Genomic DNA, 17,222 nt, shown 5'->3' with positions numbered 1-17,222 from the left:
TTTTAACCTAGTTTTTTCTAATTCTGTGAAGAATGTCGATGGTAGTTTAATGGGAGTAGCATTGAAGCTATACATTACTTTGGGCAGTATGGGCATTTTCACGATATTGATTCTTCCTATCCATGAGCATGGAATATTTTTCCATTTGTTTGTGTCCTCTCTGATTTCCTTGAGCAGTGGTTTATAGTCCTCCTTGAAGAGGTCCTTCACTTCCCTTGTTAGCTGTGTTCCTATGTATTTTATTCTCTTTGTAGCAATTGTGAATGGGAGTTCATTCATGATTTGGCTCTCTGCTTGTCTGTTGTTGGTGTATAGGAATGCCTGTAACTTTTGCACATTGATTTTGTATCCTGAGATTTTGCTGAAGTTGCTTATCAGCTTAAGAGGCTTTTGGGCTGAGACGATGGGGTTTTCTAGATATAGGATCTTGTCATCTGCAAGCAGAGGTAGTTTGACTTCCTCTCTTCCTATTTGAATAAGCTTTATTTCTTTATCTTGCCTGATTGCCCTGGCCAGAACTTCCAATACTATATTGAATAGGAGTGGTGAGAGAAGGCATCCGTGTCTTGTGCTGGTTTTCAAGGTGAATGCTTCCAGCTTTTGCCCATTCAGTATGATATTGGATGTGGGTTTGTCATTAATGGCTCTTATTATTTTGAAGTATGTTCCATCAATAACTAGTTTACTGAGAGTTTTTAACATAAAGGGATGTTGAATTGTATCAAAGGCCTTTTCTGTGTCTATTGAGATAATCATGTGGCTTTTGTCTTCAGTTCTGTTTATGTGATCAACTATATTTTAAAGCAATTAAAAATACGGTGAAATGTCTCTACATTTATTCTCATTTTTACCGTTTCTGGTGCTCTTCATTTCTTTCTATAGATACAAAGAAATCTTCCTTCTGCTTGAAGAGTTTTCTTTATTTTCTTTTTCTAGTGCAAGTGTGCTAGCAAGGAGTGCATTCCTCTTTTATCTAACAAAATCTTTCATCTTCCTTTTTGAAAGATATTTTTTGCTGAGTATGGGATTCTAGGTGACAGTTTATTTGTTTTCCTTTCAGCATTTTAAATATGTTACTTCATTGTCTTCTGGCTTATATGGTTTCTGACCAGAAGTCAGCTCTAATTCTTGTGTTGTTGTTCTATATGTGAAGATGTCTTTTTTTGTCAAGCTGTCTTCAAGATTCTCTTTATCTTTGGTTTTCAGTGGTTTGAATATGATGTGTTTATGTTATTTTTTAAATTTATTGCTTATTTTGCTTGGAGTTCTCTGAGTTTGGATTGTCTCACATTCATTTTGGGACAGTCTTGACCTTTATCTATTGAAATATTTCTTCTCCCTCATTCTCTCTGTCTCTTTCTCCTTCTGAGACTTCAATACATATACATTAGACCATATCTGAAATTGCACCACAGCTTTTGGAGCTCTCTGTTTTCACTTTTATTTCTTGTTGCATTTTATCTTGGATAATTTCTATTGACCTAGCTTCAAGTTCATTCATTCTTTTCTCAGCTATTGTCAGTCAGCTGATAGGCTTGTCAAATTCTTCAACTTTGCTAATGTGTTTGTTTCTAGCATTTTTGACACTTAAAATATAATTCAATCTCTCTAGTGAAAGGTTCCATCTATTCATATGTATTCCTCACCTTTTCTGTATGTCTTTTCATATATTAATCATAGTCCTGTCTGTTGCAGTGTCATGGTCATCTCTGAATCTGCCTGTTAATTGCTTTATCTTGACATTGGGTCATTTTTTCCTTGCTTTTTAAAAATGTGTATATTTTGGAATTTGTGATTGAATGTTGGACATTGTGTGTAAAAGAAGAAGAGAGACTGAAATAAATGGCATTTATGCCCAGAAGTGGCAACTCCTGTTGTTTCAGGTTAGTGTAGGGGCTGAAGAGTTGAGTTTGAGTTCTGCTGTTGTTATCATTACTCTCTGTTGTTATTATTACTCTCAGTCTCAAATTCCTCCAGTGGTGGACTGCCACTACCTGTGCCTCTTGGGTTCTGGATCCGGAACAATTCTCTTTGAGGTTCATTCTCTGCCCCCAGCTTTCAGCAGACCCTGCACACTGTCTGACAGAGGTGATTACAGCAACTCTTTCCCTCCCCCAGTGCTAGGCTGCTGTTGCTTGATGTGCTGTACTAGGCTCCTGGTGGGGCAGGGGCATTCTTCCGGTTCAGCCTCAGTCTTAGGCAGGGCCTGCAGTCCTGGACCTTAGGGTGGGAACTAATTAGCACTTCTGTTCATTGTCCTATCTTAGTGGCAGCCAAATTCTGCCTTGTGTCTGTTAAGAGTTGTTTGGGAGATGGTTTCCTGCCTTTCCTCCAGTTGTAGCAACCCCTGCTTTGTACTAGTGCAGGATCCTGGGCTTAGGAGGGTGTCATCCCCTGCCCCATGGGTTTCTCTCTAAAGCAGTGGAGCTTTACCTGGGCACGGGGCTAGTAAGGAAGGCTTCTGATCCCTGGTTTACTTCTGCCCCTTCCCCGCAGCTCTGGAAGTGAGAGTTTGCTGCCCTTCCCCCAGCAGCTGGAGGCTTTTGCTTCATGTGGGGAAAGGATCCAGGGAAGTGGCCCCAGCACCTCCCACACACCTGCTTCACTGAGAGGTGCTCCCCTTGGTCTCCTGCCCTGCTCAGCCTTTCCAGTGGGCCCAGTGGAAGGCTGTGGGGTTGTGGGGAAATGCCTGCGAGAGAATGCAGACTCCCCTTGGGTCAGGAGTTCTCAATTATTCTAAACCAGTAAGCTTACCCACTCTCAGCCGGGAGGAGTTCACACAGATCCTGTGTCCCATCTGTCCCCTCTTTGGAATTCAGTTCGCTTGGTTGATGAGTTCAAAACAAGTTATGATTTTGTAGATTGCCTGGTGTGTTATAACAGAAGTGACATTTTCTGCATCCACCTATATCCTACCCAGAAACAGAACTGCAATCCCACTCTATTAAGTGGCAGTCTCTCAAATGAACCCCAGGTGTTTATACATACATTTCTTTTAAGGGCTAGCACTATTAAGTATTTAATAATCACCTCTTTATTGTCTGTTTCCATCCTGTAAATGGATGTCTTTGATGTCAAAAGTAATAATTTAACCTTTAAGCCTAAATTAATCCTAATCTAAATATAGAAAATTTTCATGATAGGGTGGTCAACTAGAATGGTGAACGTAGTTGGGGATGTTGAGAGGATCTCTGCGTAGTTATCAGAAAAAAATGTATCTAGCCTCTTTTCTCTGCCCTAGCTAGTGATGGGGTTGCCGCCTTATATAGTGATTATCAACATCCCTTTAGAAGAAAACTAAAGACTTTTTATTAAAAAATAACATGATAGGCTGGGTATGGTAGCTCACACCTGTAATCCCAGCACTTTGGGAGCAGAAGGTGGAAGGGTCACTTGAGGCCTGGAGTTTGAGACCAGCCTCGGCAACCCCATCTGTACAAAAATATTTAAAAATCAGCCAGGCATGGTGGTGCATGCCTGTAGTCCCATCTCCTTAAGAGGATGGCTTAGACCTGGGGTTTCAAGGCTACATTAAGCTGTGACCACACCACTGCCCTCCAGCCTGGATGACGGAGCAAGATCCTATCTCTAAAAAATAAATAAATAAAAATAAAAATAACATGAGAAATTACCATAGGGTAAAATAATTAAGCAAGGGCCAAGCTTAGAAAAAACTGCCCTGGTTCTACAGCTGCTGGCAAAAGTGGTGTTGGGTGCCGTGGAGGTCAGGGAGGGTCTTCAAGAAAGGGCTTTGTGGAGACCATCCGTGCAGCAGAGCCCACCTGTGCAGCAGAGCCCACTTGTGCAGGGAGCTCACACGTGAGAGCCCCCTGGGGCAGAGTCCATGAGTGCCTCTTCCCAGTTCCGCTGCCAGGGGGGCCCCTCTCTGCCTGCCTGCCACGGACATCACCCTGTTCCCACCAGTGGTGAATGGCTCCAGGATTCTCCGTTAGCCCCACCAATGTGTCTTTTAGGTTTTATTACTGTTTTCTGAGGAAGAATTTGGCAGGTTGTCATTCTAGTTGCTTAAGAAGTACGTGGAGTTAGCTGGCATATAATGGGTATGCTTTCAATTGGAAGCTAAGTCATATGTTTCTGTTTCAGGACGTTTTTACTGTAAGTGTTGGAAACTTACCCCCTAAGGCTAAGGTTCTTATAAAAATTACCTACATCACAGAACTCAGCATCCTGGGCACTGTTGGTGTCTTTTTCATGCCCGCCACTGTAGCACCCTGGCAACAGGACAAGGCTTTGAATGAAAACCTTCAGGTTTGTATGCATAAGATTTGAAGAAGCATTTTGGCGGCAGTGGAGGGGGAGTGGTGGAGGGCTGTGGAGGAATTTATGCCTGGTGAGAAAAACATGTAAAATAATCTTTTAGGCATAAAGTTAATTTTACTGACATTTATGCGTTTAGATACATTATGTGTATAAAATGAAAAGAATAAAAGATACGGATATGATCAATAAGCATATTTTTATTCTGCTTAATCACTCAAAAAATGTTATATCTGTAGTGCATGTTCATCATGAAGAGCTAGATAAGCATAGAGAATACAAATAAGCCAAAATAAGAAAATTAAAACCATCCTTTATCCCATTGCCCAGAGTTAATGGTTAATGCTTTGGTATATCCCTCCAAACTTCCTACTTTGTATGTACAGCACATGTATAAAATGTGTGTGTGTGTGTGTGTGTGTGTGTGTATACACACAGACATACATAGAGTTTAAAATCTCTGTCAAAACGGTGAGTTGTATTTTAGAAGTTCCTGTCATTCCATGAGCAAACTTTGTGTGTTTCACTGCTTGAAACCAGCTGTCTTGCTGACAGTTGTGGCCTTGCCAAGATTACATTCAGTTTAGAGTCTCATTGTGAAACTTAATATATGCTTAGTTATACAAATGTGTTTTTCTTTTAACAGGATACAGTAGAGAAGATTTGTATAAAAGAAATAGGAACAAAGCAAAGGTTAGTACCTAAAATATAAAACCTGTCAATTCAATGGATATTGGTTTTCTGGTTTAAATTTCCATTTAGAATTGTTTGAAATAATTTCAGATAGAAATTTAAGATTGTAGACTAAGACAACTTTCTCTTCATTTTTGCTAGCTTCTCTTTGACTATGTCTATTGAGATGCCGTACGTGATTGAACTCATTTTCAGTGATACACATGAACTGAAACAAAAGGTTAGTGCATCTTTGATTTCTTAAGAGCCGTTATTTTAACACTACTTTTATCTTAGCAATGTATGCACATGATTGAAAAGTGAAATAATGCTGACAAAACTTCTAACAAGAAGCAGTACTCCTGCCCCTGATTCTCCCCAGACCAGTTTCCAAAGACAGTGAATCACTTGGACTATTTGAGCTGTTTCTTTGATTTTGCCTCCAATTGTTAAATATTAATTTTTAATGCTTTTTCTTGATTCACCTGTTTCAGAAATTATCTTTTGACTTCCTGTTTTGGAAGTTGGACGTGTAGCTCTTGCCCCCTCCGCCCACCTAACTCCCTACTTTTCCTTTCCCCTTCATTCCAAAAGACCTGTTTCACAATAGTCAGTGATTACCATGTAAATGATGTTTACCACTGAGCCAAGAAATGTATAATATTATGATGAGTTTTTTTTGGTTTGTTTTATTTTTTGAGACAGGGTCTTGCTCTGTCACCCAGACTAGAGTACAGTGATGCAGTCATGGCTCACTTCATCCTTTAACTCCTTGGCTCAAACAATCCTCCTGCTTCAGGCTCCTGAGCAGCTACGGCTATAGGCCTCTGCCAGCACACCTGGCTAATTAAAAAAAAAAAAAAAAATTGGCTGGGTGTGGTGGCTCATGCCTGTAATCCAAGCACTTTGGGAGGACGAGGTGGGCAGATCATGAGGTCAGGAGATTGAGACCATCCTGGCTAACGTGGTAAAACCTCGTCTCTACTAAAAATATGAAAAATTAGCCAGGTGTGGTGGTGGGCACCTGTGGTCCCAGCTACTCGGGAGGCTGAGGTGGGAGAACGGCGTGAACCCAGGAAGCGGAGCTTGCAGTGAGCCGAGATTGCGCCACTGCACTCCAGCCTAGGCGTCAGAGCGAGACTCCATCTCAAAAAAAAAAAAAAAAATTGTAGAGACAGGGTCTCACCATGTTGCCCAGGCTTTTCTCAAACTCCTGGTCTCAAGGGATCCTTTTTGCTTCGGCTTCCCAAAGTGCTAGAATTACAGGTGTGAGCCACCACACCCAGCCTACTTTCCTTTTTAGAATTCTGCAGGAATTTCAGACCTTCTCTTTATCTCTGGTATTCTGAAATTTCATAATAGTATGATTATCATTCATTGTATGTAACTGGTGGTCTTTAGTTCTGAGAAATTTTGTTGTATTAAAAAAAATGTTCCTCTCTCGTACCTTTCTGCAGTGCCTTTCTTTTTTTCTTTTCTTTTTTTTTTTTTGTTTGTTTGTTTTTTGAGACAGAGTCTCACTCTGTCGCCCAGGTTGGAGTGCAGTGGTGGGACCTTGGCCCACTGCAAACTCTGCCTCCTGGGTTCAAGCGATTCTCATGCCTCAGCCTCCTGAGTAGCTGAAACTACAGGTGCCTGTCACCATGCCCAGCTAAATTTTCTATTTTTAGTAGAGACGGGGTTTCCCATGTTGGCAAGGCTGGTCTCGAACTCCTGACCTCAGGTGATCCGCCCACCTTGGCCTCCCAAAGTGTTGCGATTACAGGCGTGAGCCACTACATAATGGTGGAGGAGTCCTCAGTAGCAACAAGAGAGTGTCAGCCCCGTTGCATGGACACTTTTCACGCCCCTACTTGTATCTCATCTGCCAACATATCATTGGCCACAGCAAGTCCTATGACCAACTCCAGTTTCAAGGGTGGAAATATAGCTGCTGCCCCAAGGCAGGAGGAACTTCAAAAGTCACGTTGCAAAGGGGCACGCAGACAGGAGTGGAGAGACTTTGTGGTCATGTGACACTCTAGCACATGCCTTTGCCTTTGTTGTTGTAAAGCTTATTTACATTTTCAACAGCTTTTTTATATTCATGAAAATACAATATACAAATAAGTTATAATTCTAAGATTTCTGTTGAATTTTCTGTTTTAGTCTTCTCAGTTTTAATTATCTGATGTGCTGTCTGCTATACCCAGATAAGTCTAACTGAATGGGCAGATCTATAATCTTTGGATCCAGGGTTTGAGACTGTCTCACACTTACCTAAATTTGACCATGTGAATCAACCTTAGGATTGCAGAAGGGTGACTAATATGCTCATGGTCTTCTAAAGCCTACATTTTGTTATTTTGGTTTTTTTGTTTTGTTTTGTTTTGTTTTTGTTTTGAGACAGAGTTTCCCTGTTGTTACCCAGGCTCGAGTGCAGTGGCGCGATCTTGGCTCACTGCAACCTCTACCTCCTGGGTTCAAGCAATTCTCCTGCCTCAGCCTTCTGAGTAGCTGGGAATACAGGTGCCCACCATTACTCCCAGCTAATTTTTTGCATTTTTAGTAGAGACAGGGTTTCACCATGTTGGCCAGGCTGGCCTCAAACTCCACCCACCTCGGCGTCCCAAAGTGCTGAGATTATAGGCGTGAGCCACTGCACCCGGCCTACATTTCATTATTTTGGAATTTACCACTACTTTGTTGATTCTTAATAGAGTTATGTAAGCTATGCAAGGGTTTGCTCCATGACAGGTAAGTGCAGACTGCTAATATGGTGTTACTCCATTACTCACCTTGTTGTCGTGGTGTTTGTTTTGCAGCGCACAGACTGCAAAGCTGTCGTTAGCACCATGGAAGGCAGCTCCTTAGACAGCAGTGGATTTTCTCTCCACATCGGTTTGTCTGCTGCCTATCTCCCAAGAATGTGGGTTGAAAAACATCCAGAAAAAGAAAGCGAGGTATACTCCTTTTTACTTAGACATAGGAGATGCTATTGAAAAAATGCTTCAGAATAAGCTGGTTAAACTTGCAAATTATTGATTGTCCTGAAAAACTAGCATTACAAAATGAACTCTCACATCCCAAGATTCTGTGACTAAAAATATTTGTGATATCAAGCATGCCAAACTTCTGATGTTTCATCCAAAACCCTTATGTGGATGATTTGCCTGTACAAATTGGCATTTTTACTTTAAGCTCCACCAAAAGAACATGTGCCATCAGACATTACATTGGATATTTTCTATACGTGTTATACTTTTAAAATACTGATACTGGAAAAACAAATAAGCAGTTATTTGTGGTTGGTAATAACACCATTTTGTGTGGCTGTGACAAAGAGTCTCTTCTTAAGTTAAAATAAAAATAGAAACTTAGGCTGGGTGTGGTGACTCATACCTGTAATCCCAGCACTTTGAGAGGCCAAGGCAGGTGGATTGCTTGAGCTCAGGAGTTTGAAACCAGCCTGGGAAACATAGTGAGACCTGGTCTCTATAAAAAATTAAGAAAAAAAATTAGCCAGGTGTGGTCATACACACCTGTGGTTTCAGCTTCTCAGGAGGCTAAGACAGGGTGATCACTTGAGTCCAGGAGGTTGAGGTTAAACTGAACTGTGATCGTGCCACTGCACACCAGCCTGGAAAACAGAGGGAGACCCTGTCTCAGGAAAAAAAAAAAAAAAAAGGAAACTTACATGATAGTAGTTAAATATTGGTTAATTAGTAGAATAAAAGGTATGTGTGTGTATTTTAGTAATCACAATGGCATCTATATTCCTCTTAGAATAGTGTGTGTGATATATATATATATATATTTGTTATATAATGTTGATGCTGTTTGATTTTTCAGATATTAATTCTTGACCTCTCAGAAGTTTATGTCAGAAGTTGAAAACTCCCAGTTCTAACATTCTGCTTTTGACTGGAACTCCTAGTAGGCCATCTTGTTGTTAATTACATCTTATTCTTTCTGTTTTTATAGCATTAGTTTACCTCACTAGAAACGTTTGGAGTTTTCTAAGTAGACCTTTTCCAGTTGAAGTGACAAGAAGCTCCAGTCCAGCACCTTCTTTCTCCTTTCAGGCTTGCATGCTTGTCTTTCAACCCGATCTCGATGTCGACCTCCCTGACTTAGCCAATGAGAGCGAAGTGATTATTTGTCTCGACTGCTCCAGTTCCATGGAGGGTGTGACATTCTTGCAAGCCAAGCAAATTGCCTTGCATGCGCTGTCCTTGGTGGGTGAGAAGCAAAAAGTAAATATTATCCAGTTCGGCACAGGTGAGTGCACTTTGGCCCTGGTCCTGCATGTGCTTCCCCCACATGTGAATCACGCTCTGTAGAACTGACAACTGTGAGTACCCGACCCCACCTGTGCGATGAGGGGCAGCCTAGTATGAAACTGAAGAACAAAAGCTCTGGCGCTGGACCCCCTAGGTCCAGATTCCAGCTGTACTACTCACAGGCTCTGTGTGTCACCTTGGGTGCACTACTTGAACTTCTGGTGCCTCCGTTTCCTCATCTGCGATCTGAGGATAATTATCCCTAACTCACAGTGTTGCTGTGAGGAGAACTGAGCTAATAGATGTAAAGGATTTTTAAACTTTGCCTGTTCACAGTAAGTGAGATATAAATGCTACTGTTGTCATTAGCAACTGAACCAAATGCAAAACCCTTGGTCTGTTGAGTAGGAGGTCCCAAGTCTAAGGACAAAACATTTTCCATCAGTGCAGTCATAGAAAACCTATAAGGAATGGTCTCAGGAAGTATCCGGCCAGCACTGCTAGAAGGGAGGTAGTGCCACCCTCCAGGTGGGGCCCAGGGACATCTCAGCCACCAGAAGGCAGCAACTCAGGGATGAGAGGTGTGTAGAGTGGAGTGAGGGGACAGTCCTATCCTATTGATTCTCATCCTCTGTGCCATCCAGCAGAAGGCCCAGCCCCTTTTCCCCAGAGGTACAGTCTGCTGCTGCTGGGGCAGAGGTCGGATAAGCATGGGGAGTGCAAAGGGCATGAGCAGAGACTGGCCTTCGGGGGGCCAAGCTGCTCAGGCCATTGCAATGCCCTGCACCTTTGCACAAGTGATCTACATGTGCACATGGAATTTGACTCAACATTTTGCATAGTAAAGCGCCACAGTTTGAATGCTCTATGATGTATTATTTAGAAAAATAGTGCGGTGAATTTTTTTTTTTTTTTTTTTTTTTTTTGAGACAGAGTCTCACTTTGTTGCCTGGGCTGGAGTGCGGTGGTGCAATCTCAGCTCACTGCAACCTCTGCCTCCCAGCCCTAGCCTCCCCAGTGGCTGAGATTACAGTGCCCACCACCACACCCAGCTAATTTTTGTATTTTTAGCAGAGACAGGGTTTCACCCTGTTGACCAGAGCTGGTCTTGAACTCCTGACCTCAGGTGATACACCCACCTTGGCCTCCCAAAGTGCCGGGATTACAGGCATGAGCCACCGTGCCTGGCCTGTGGTCAATCTTTTGTATGTTAAAGTTATCAAACAGTTTTCTAAAAAGAAAGGTACACACATAAATATATAACATCCTTTACAACAGCCGTGATGGTATGAAGTAACATTATTGTTTGTTAGTGCTCAAGCAAGTGAATGTGTGGAAGCAGCACCTCATGCTGATCTTATTACACAGGTTACAAGGAGCTATTTTCATATCCTAAGCATATCACAAACAATACTGCGGCAGCAGAGTTCATCATGGTGAGTGCAAGAGGCTTCCTGTACCTCTTGGGTCTTTTCCTACCATGCTTTAAGGGGACCTCCAGGGCTTAGGCCCCTCAAGCCACCATCAGAGCACCCCTAGTCCTGTGGTTTTTCTATATTGGTGAGCTCTTTATTTCATTAATTAAAATGATAATGAACTCATTAAGGAAAAATTGGAAATTAAAAAGAATAGAAAGAAAAAAATCACCCATGTCCCAACACCCTAATGCAACTAGCATTAACAGCTTTGAAAAGTTTTCTTCTGTCCTTCGTTTTTTTTCTCTTAAAATGCAGCCAGCTTTATCTAAAAGGGTTGAGGTTTAAAAAAAAAAAAAAAAAAAGAAAGAAAAAAGAAATGCTGGGCATGGTGGCTCACACCTGTAATCTCAGCACTTTGGGAGGCCAGGGCGGGTGGATCACCTGAGGTCAGGAATTCGAGACCAACCTGGCCAACATGGTGAAACCCTATCTCTACTTAAAATACAAAAAATTAGCCAGGCATAGTGACGGACACCTGTAATCCCAGCCACTCGGAAGGCTGAGGCAGGAGAATCGCTTGAATCCAGGAGGTAGAAGTTGCAGTGAGCCGAGATTGTGCCACTGCACTCCAGCCTGGGCAACGGAGCGAGACTGCATCTCAAAGAAAAAAAAAAGAAATAAAATAATAATAAAATTGAGCAAGCTGAGACTGACCAGCTGCCTCAGCCAGGCTGGCAAATCTAGGGCTGATTGGATGGGACATTTCTTCCTGTAGATGTCATAGTCCTCTGGACACTAAAAAATCAAATAAGCGTGAGGTGATAATGTTATAGTTACTGTGTGACATGAAATAAACTAAAAGGACATAAGTTTAGTTGTTTCACAAATGTATAATTAGGGAAAGAAAATATTTTCGGTGTCACTATAGCCCTACACTGTCCTTAGATGTGTCAATGATGACAGCAAATGGTGACTGCATCCAACAAGGAGAACATAATCTTTCACTTCATTTCCTCCAGTCTGCCACACCTACCATGGGAAACACAGACTTCTGGAAAACGCTCCGATATCTTAGCTTATTGTACCCTGCTCGAGGGTCACGGAACATCCTCTTGGTGTCTGATGGGCACCTCCAGGATGAGAGCCTGACATTACAGCTCGTGAAGAGGAGCCGCCCCCACACAAGGTTATTCGCCTGCGGTATCGGGTGAGTCTCAGAGAGCTGGTCACATAGTCCAAACTCACGGGGAGGTCTTCTTGTTGCCCTGCACGGGACTTTTGCAAGCTTGGAAGTTGACACTAGAATACAGAAGCCTTACAGCATAGAGGGATGGGGCTCCGGGCTCCCAGCCAGACTGCCTGAGTCTCAGAACCTGGGTTGGCCACTCATTAGCTTAGCTGTGACTTTGAGCAAGTTCCTTAACCTCTCATCTGTAAAACCAAGATGATAATGAAAATACCTACGTCCTAGGATTGCTGAGGAATAAATGAGCTCATACATAGAAAGCACTCAGAACAGAACTGAACCAAAAAGCACCAAATCAATATTAGATGTTATTATTTAGCATAAGAATCCAAATCTCCGCTTGTCCCGAGGGGCCTGGGTAAACCTCCTCACTGGCTGTGCTGGACTCGTGGTGGGGGCATGTGACCTCCAGGCAGACCCCACCAGGCTGCTTTGCTCCTTCGCATCTCTTTTCTGGCCATTATGAGCACGTGTATTTTCAAACCCTGTGGTGTGCATAGAAGCTTTCCATGGGAGGCTAACACCCCTACATTGTTGGAATTGCCCCTTCCCCATTAGAGGTTAGCTCTTTTGGATGGCACTAAGGTATGTGGTGTATGTGTAAGGAAAACATCGAACAGAGGGGGCCACTTGGTGTCTGCATAGGACTTGCCCATCCTGCCTGCCTCTGTAGCCCCTGGACTCCTACCTGTGGCCACCACCCCAGCAAGTGGTCACCAGCTGTCTGTATTCTGAGGCAGTGCATGGAGCAGGTCCTCAGCTTCTTCATGGGGGCAGAATGGGGGCCTCTTTGCTGTCCTTGCCCCTGAGCCTTGACCTGGACTCGCCCTGAGCTCCAGGAGCCAGCACCCCCAATGCCCCTCTGTGGCTCCGATGCCTCTCTGTGGCCTCTGACACCCCTAGCTGCTATACTCAAGCCAGCTCTGCCTGCCTTGAGGGCTTTCTTCTTTGTCCTCCACAGTCACAGCTCCTGGCTCTGTTCTCTGTAATCTAAGGCCTAGCCCAGCATCAGAGGCCAATGAAGAAATATATCCAGCCTGAGCAGCTCCACCAGGAGTTGTTCCTGATGGGACTTCACCTGCTGAGCTCACAGCTGCACTCAGGGCAGCCTGTGCACCGTCTCCTGGTCTCAGCAGCCCCTTCCTGCCCCCTGCTCCCAGGTCAGGGCTCAGACACCACAGAGCAGAGGTACTGGCACCTATTCATGCCTTCTTCAGTGAGGGCCTATTCTGGGACAAACATCGGGCCCCCACTCTGGGGCTGGGAGATGGGATTTTCCCATGTGCCAGGGAGGAAATCAAGGCAGTGTGATGAGGTCAGGCTCAGTGGCTCGCTCCTGTGGTCCCAGCACTTTGGGAGGCCAAAGCAGGAGGATCGCTTCAGCCCAGGAGGTCAAGGCTGTAGTGAGCCATGGTCAGGCAGTTGCACTCCAGCTTGAGTGACTGAGCAAGACCCCATCTTTAAAAATAAAAAAAAAATTGAAAAATGTAAGGCATGTGACGGGGAGTCTGGGTGTGCAGTGGGGGAGCCTGCTTCAAGAGGAGATTGTGCCAGTTAGCACCGCCCATGCCTGGAGGGGCTGGGATCCATTCTGCTTTTCTGTCGAGTTTTTGGGATCTTTCTAAGTGTTTCTCCCTTATCTTCCAAGCATGTGTTTGCAATTACAAACTTTAGTAAAGTGAGGTTCTCAGGGGTAGAGACCATCAGGCCTCCTCCCTGGCGTGAGTCCTGGTCCTCTGAGAGCCACCCTGAAGGAGCACAGGAAGACTCCAGCCTGCCTCGCTAACGGACGGAAGCTGTAACTACCAATAACCCATGTTAGGGATCTTCTAGTCAATGTTATGATCATCACCGATTAATATGGAAGGTAAAGACAAATCCAGTCTTTATCCATAGGTTGAAAAACATCTTGGAAATTATTTTCATAAGCTCTTTTTCTGAAAAATAATTGATGTTTTCTTTAATATTTCAGGAGGAACTCCTCTAAGCAAGGAGTTCTTGATAGTTGTAGAATTATTGTAGAGAGAAAAGTAATAGGGCACTTGTCATTTAAATGTCAGAGATGCTCTTTGCTAGAGTGAGAGTTGCTTCTTTATGCCTTTTGCTATGTTGATGTGTATCAGATTTTAAGAGGTAGACTTTATTCAGTCTTTGCCAGCTCTAGGCCTTTGGGATCAGATTCAGGTAATATTGTTATTTATGGAAATTAAGTTGATATCTTTGTCAGCATTCTGATACCTTACAGAGTTGTTTTTAGAGTCATCTACTCCCTCCCTCAGTGAATTGAAAGTCGAGAATTTCAACTTTTTTCTATTTGAAGGATAAGTCAGTCCTCTGATAGATGGGAGCTTAAATTAGCCAAACTTTCAGATGTTTCCTTCTATTACCACTTTCTCTGTTTAACCTCAGCGACACACGAGTACATTCTTCCCCATGTCATGTCTCTCCTATTGAGTTGTGAGCTTTCTCAACACTGTTAACATGTACTTCAAAAATATTTCTAATGTCTTCAAAATTAAAACATGTGAAATGTGATCAGTTCGACAGGAAATCGTCACATCTTAAGGATTTTGTCCCAGTGTGGTGCCGGAGTATTTGAATATTTTAATGCAAAATCCAAGCATAGTTGGAGAAAACAGGTATGTTTTTTAAACATCTGGTTTTATATTTATATTTGGAAATCTCATATTCTTCCGAGACTAAGAAATAGGAATATCTGTGTTTCCTTGAAGGAGAGGGGAGCCATATAGAGGCAAGCACTGCTGCAGGTGTGAGCCCTGCCTTAGTTCTTCATCAGGTCATTCTCCCAGCTTATAGTTTGATTTCTGCCTTAAAAATCATGCACTGATTTTTTTTAAAGTGAATTATTAAATATGTTTTGCTGAAGTTAATTTTCCTTATTATGATAAAATTTAGCATTTTAACTTTTTTTTTTTTTTTTTTTGGAGACAGAGTCTTGCTCTGTCACCCAGGCTGCAGTGCAGTGGCGCCATCTCGGCTCACTGCAAGCTCTGCCTCCCGGGTTCATGCCATTCTTCTACCTCAGCCTCCCAACTAGCTGGGACTACAGGCGCCAGCCACCATGCCTGGCTGATTGTATTTTTAGTAGAGATGGGGTTTCACTGTGTTAGCCAGGATGGTCTTGATCTCCTGACCTCGTGATCTGCCCACCTCGGCCTCCCAAAGTGCTGGGATTACAGGCGTGAGCCACCGTGCCCGGCCATTTTAACCATTTTTAGGTGTACAATTTAGTGGTATTAGCTACATTCACAATGCTGTGCAACCATCACCATCTTCAGACTATTTCATCAGCCCAAACAGAAACTACGTACTCATTGAACAGTAACTCCACATTCCCTCCTACACCCAGCGCCTGCTAACCATGACTCTACGTTCTGTCTCTATGACTTTGCCTTTTCTGAGTATCTCATATAAGTGGAGTCATAGGACATTGTCCTTTTATGTCTGGCTTATTTCACTTAGCATGATGTTTTTAACGTCCGTCTATGTTGAAGCATGTGTCAGAATTTCCCTTCTTTTTAAAGCTGAATAATATTCCATTGCATGGATGGACCACATTTTGCTTATCCATTCATCTGTCGGTGGACACTTGGGTTGTTTCTGTCCTTTGGCTATTGTGAATAATGCTGCTATGAGCATTGGTATACAAGTGTCTGTTTGAGTCTGCTTTCAATTCTGGATATATGCACAGCGTGGGATTGCTGGATCATATGCTCATTCTATGTTTAGTTTTTTTTGGGAATTGCCATGCTGTCTTCCATAGCAGCTGCATCATTTTACATTCCCACCACCAATGCACCAGGATTCCAGTTTTTCCACATCCTCACCAACAGTCATCATTCTTTTTTTTTCCTTATTGATTGAAATCAACCAGCTTTTCTTTGGTTTGTTTTGGTTTTTGAGACACAGTGTTGCTCGGTCATCTAGGCTGGAGTGCAGTGGTGCAATCATAGCTCACCACAGCCTCAACTTCCTGAGCCCAAGCGATCCTCCCACCTCAGCCTCCAGAGTAGCTGGGACTACAGGCGTATGCCACCACTTTTTTTCTTATTGTTTTTTGTTTGGTTGGTTGGTTGGTTTTTGTTTGTTGTTGGTGTTTTTTGAGACAGGGTATCACTTTTTCACCCAGGCTGGAATTCAGTGGTGCAAGCTTGGCTCACTGCAGCCCTGACATCCTGGTCTCAAGCCATCTTTCTCCCTCATCCCCCAAGTAGGTGGGACAACAGGCCCACACCACCACACCCGGCTAATTTTTTGTAGAGACAGTGTTTCGCCATGGTCCCAGGCTGGTCTCGAATCCCAAGCTTAAGCAATCTGCCTGCCTTGGCCTCCCAAAGTGCTGGGATTACAGGCATGAGCCACTCTGCCCAGCCACCACTTGTTTTTTAATAACAGCCATCCCACTGGGTGTGAAATGGGATCTCACTGTGGTTCTGATTTACACTTCCCTAATGACTAGTGACATCAGGCATCTTTGCATGCACTTGCTGGCTTTTGTGTATCTTCTTTGGAGAAATATCTATTCAAGTACTGGAATCTACTCATACCAAGGTTGCATATTAGTAATTAGCTAAAGGAATAATTTCAGGATGCTTTGTAAATGTAAAAGATGTGATCATGCTATTATTTAAAATTCTAGCTGGGCATGGTGGCTCATGCCTGTAACCCAGCACTTTGGGACGCTGAGGTGGATGGCTCACCTGAGGTCAGGAGTTCGAGACCAGCCTGGGCAACATGGTGAAACCCCATCTCTACTAAAAATACAAAAATTAGCTGGGTGTGGTGGTGCACGCCTGTAGTCCCAGCTACTTGGGAGGCTGAGGCAGGAAAATCACTTGAACCTGGGAGGGGGAGGTTGCAGTGAGCCAAGATTGTGCCACTGCACTCCCACCTGGGCGACAGAGCAAAACTCCATCTCAAAATAAAATAAATAAAATAAACTTCTGTTTAAACTATTTTCGGGAAAGTACCCTGTAGCAGGAAGGAGAGAAAATGCCAAAGAGTTATAAAATTCCCAAAGGATAGAATGTATACTTTATTTTAAATGTGAAGTAACTATTTTCTGGATGGAGCATTGAAAGAGAAATAATTCCTCTTTTATAAATAGATAGAAGACCAAATGACCAGGCTATGTTCTCCAAGTTGCCACTCTGTCTCAGTCAAATGGCAGCAACTCAATCCAGATGGGCCTGAGGCCCTGCAGGCCCCAGCCCAGGTGCCGTCCTTGTTTCGCAATGATCGACTCCTTGTCTATGGATTCATTCCTCACTGCACAAGGTAAGAAGGCGCAGAGTTTGTTATTCTATGGGAAGACCAATATATTTT

General features: G+C 43.2%; 1 protein-coding gene across 4 annotated transcripts in view; it reads left to right on the top strand.

Annotated features, from left to right (window-relative positions):
• LOC100938826 (protein mono-ADP-ribosyltransferase PARP4) overlaps positions 1-17,222 on the top strand; it is a 117,746-nt gene that overhangs the window by 74,499 nt on the left and 26,025 nt on the right. For all 4 annotated transcript variants that reach the window (XR_010136661.1, XR_010136660.1, XR_010136659.1 and 1 more), the window contains 9 exons: positions 4,105-4,269; positions 4,925-4,971; positions 5,113-5,191; positions 7,755-7,892; positions 9,015-9,210; positions 10,581-10,648; positions 11,650-11,837; positions 14,416-14,515; positions 17,005-17,174. Coding sequence is in view for 1 of the 4 variants with exons in the window: in XM_063714756.1 (XP_063570826.1) it covers positions 4,105-4,269; positions 4,925-4,971; positions 5,113-5,191; positions 7,755-7,892; positions 9,015-9,210; positions 10,581-10,648; positions 11,650-11,837; positions 14,416-14,515; positions 17,005-17,174 (1,151 nt within the window). In the remaining 3 variants the exon portion in view is untranslated. The remainder of the gene's footprint in view (positions 1-4,104; positions 4,270-4,924; positions 4,972-5,112; positions 5,192-7,754; positions 7,893-9,014; positions 9,211-10,580; positions 10,649-11,649; positions 11,838-14,415; positions 14,516-17,004; positions 17,175-17,222) is intronic.

Source organism: Pongo abelii, chromosome 14, assembly GCF_028885655.2.
Source record: "Pongo abelii isolate AG06213 chromosome 14, NHGRI_mPonAbe1-v2.0_pri, whole genome shotgun sequence".
In the NCBI taxonomy this organism is placed as follows: Eukaryota; Metazoa; Chordata; class Mammalia; order Primates; family Hominidae; genus Pongo; species Pongo abelii.
This window is presented reverse-complemented; position numbering and strand designations above follow the sequence as displayed.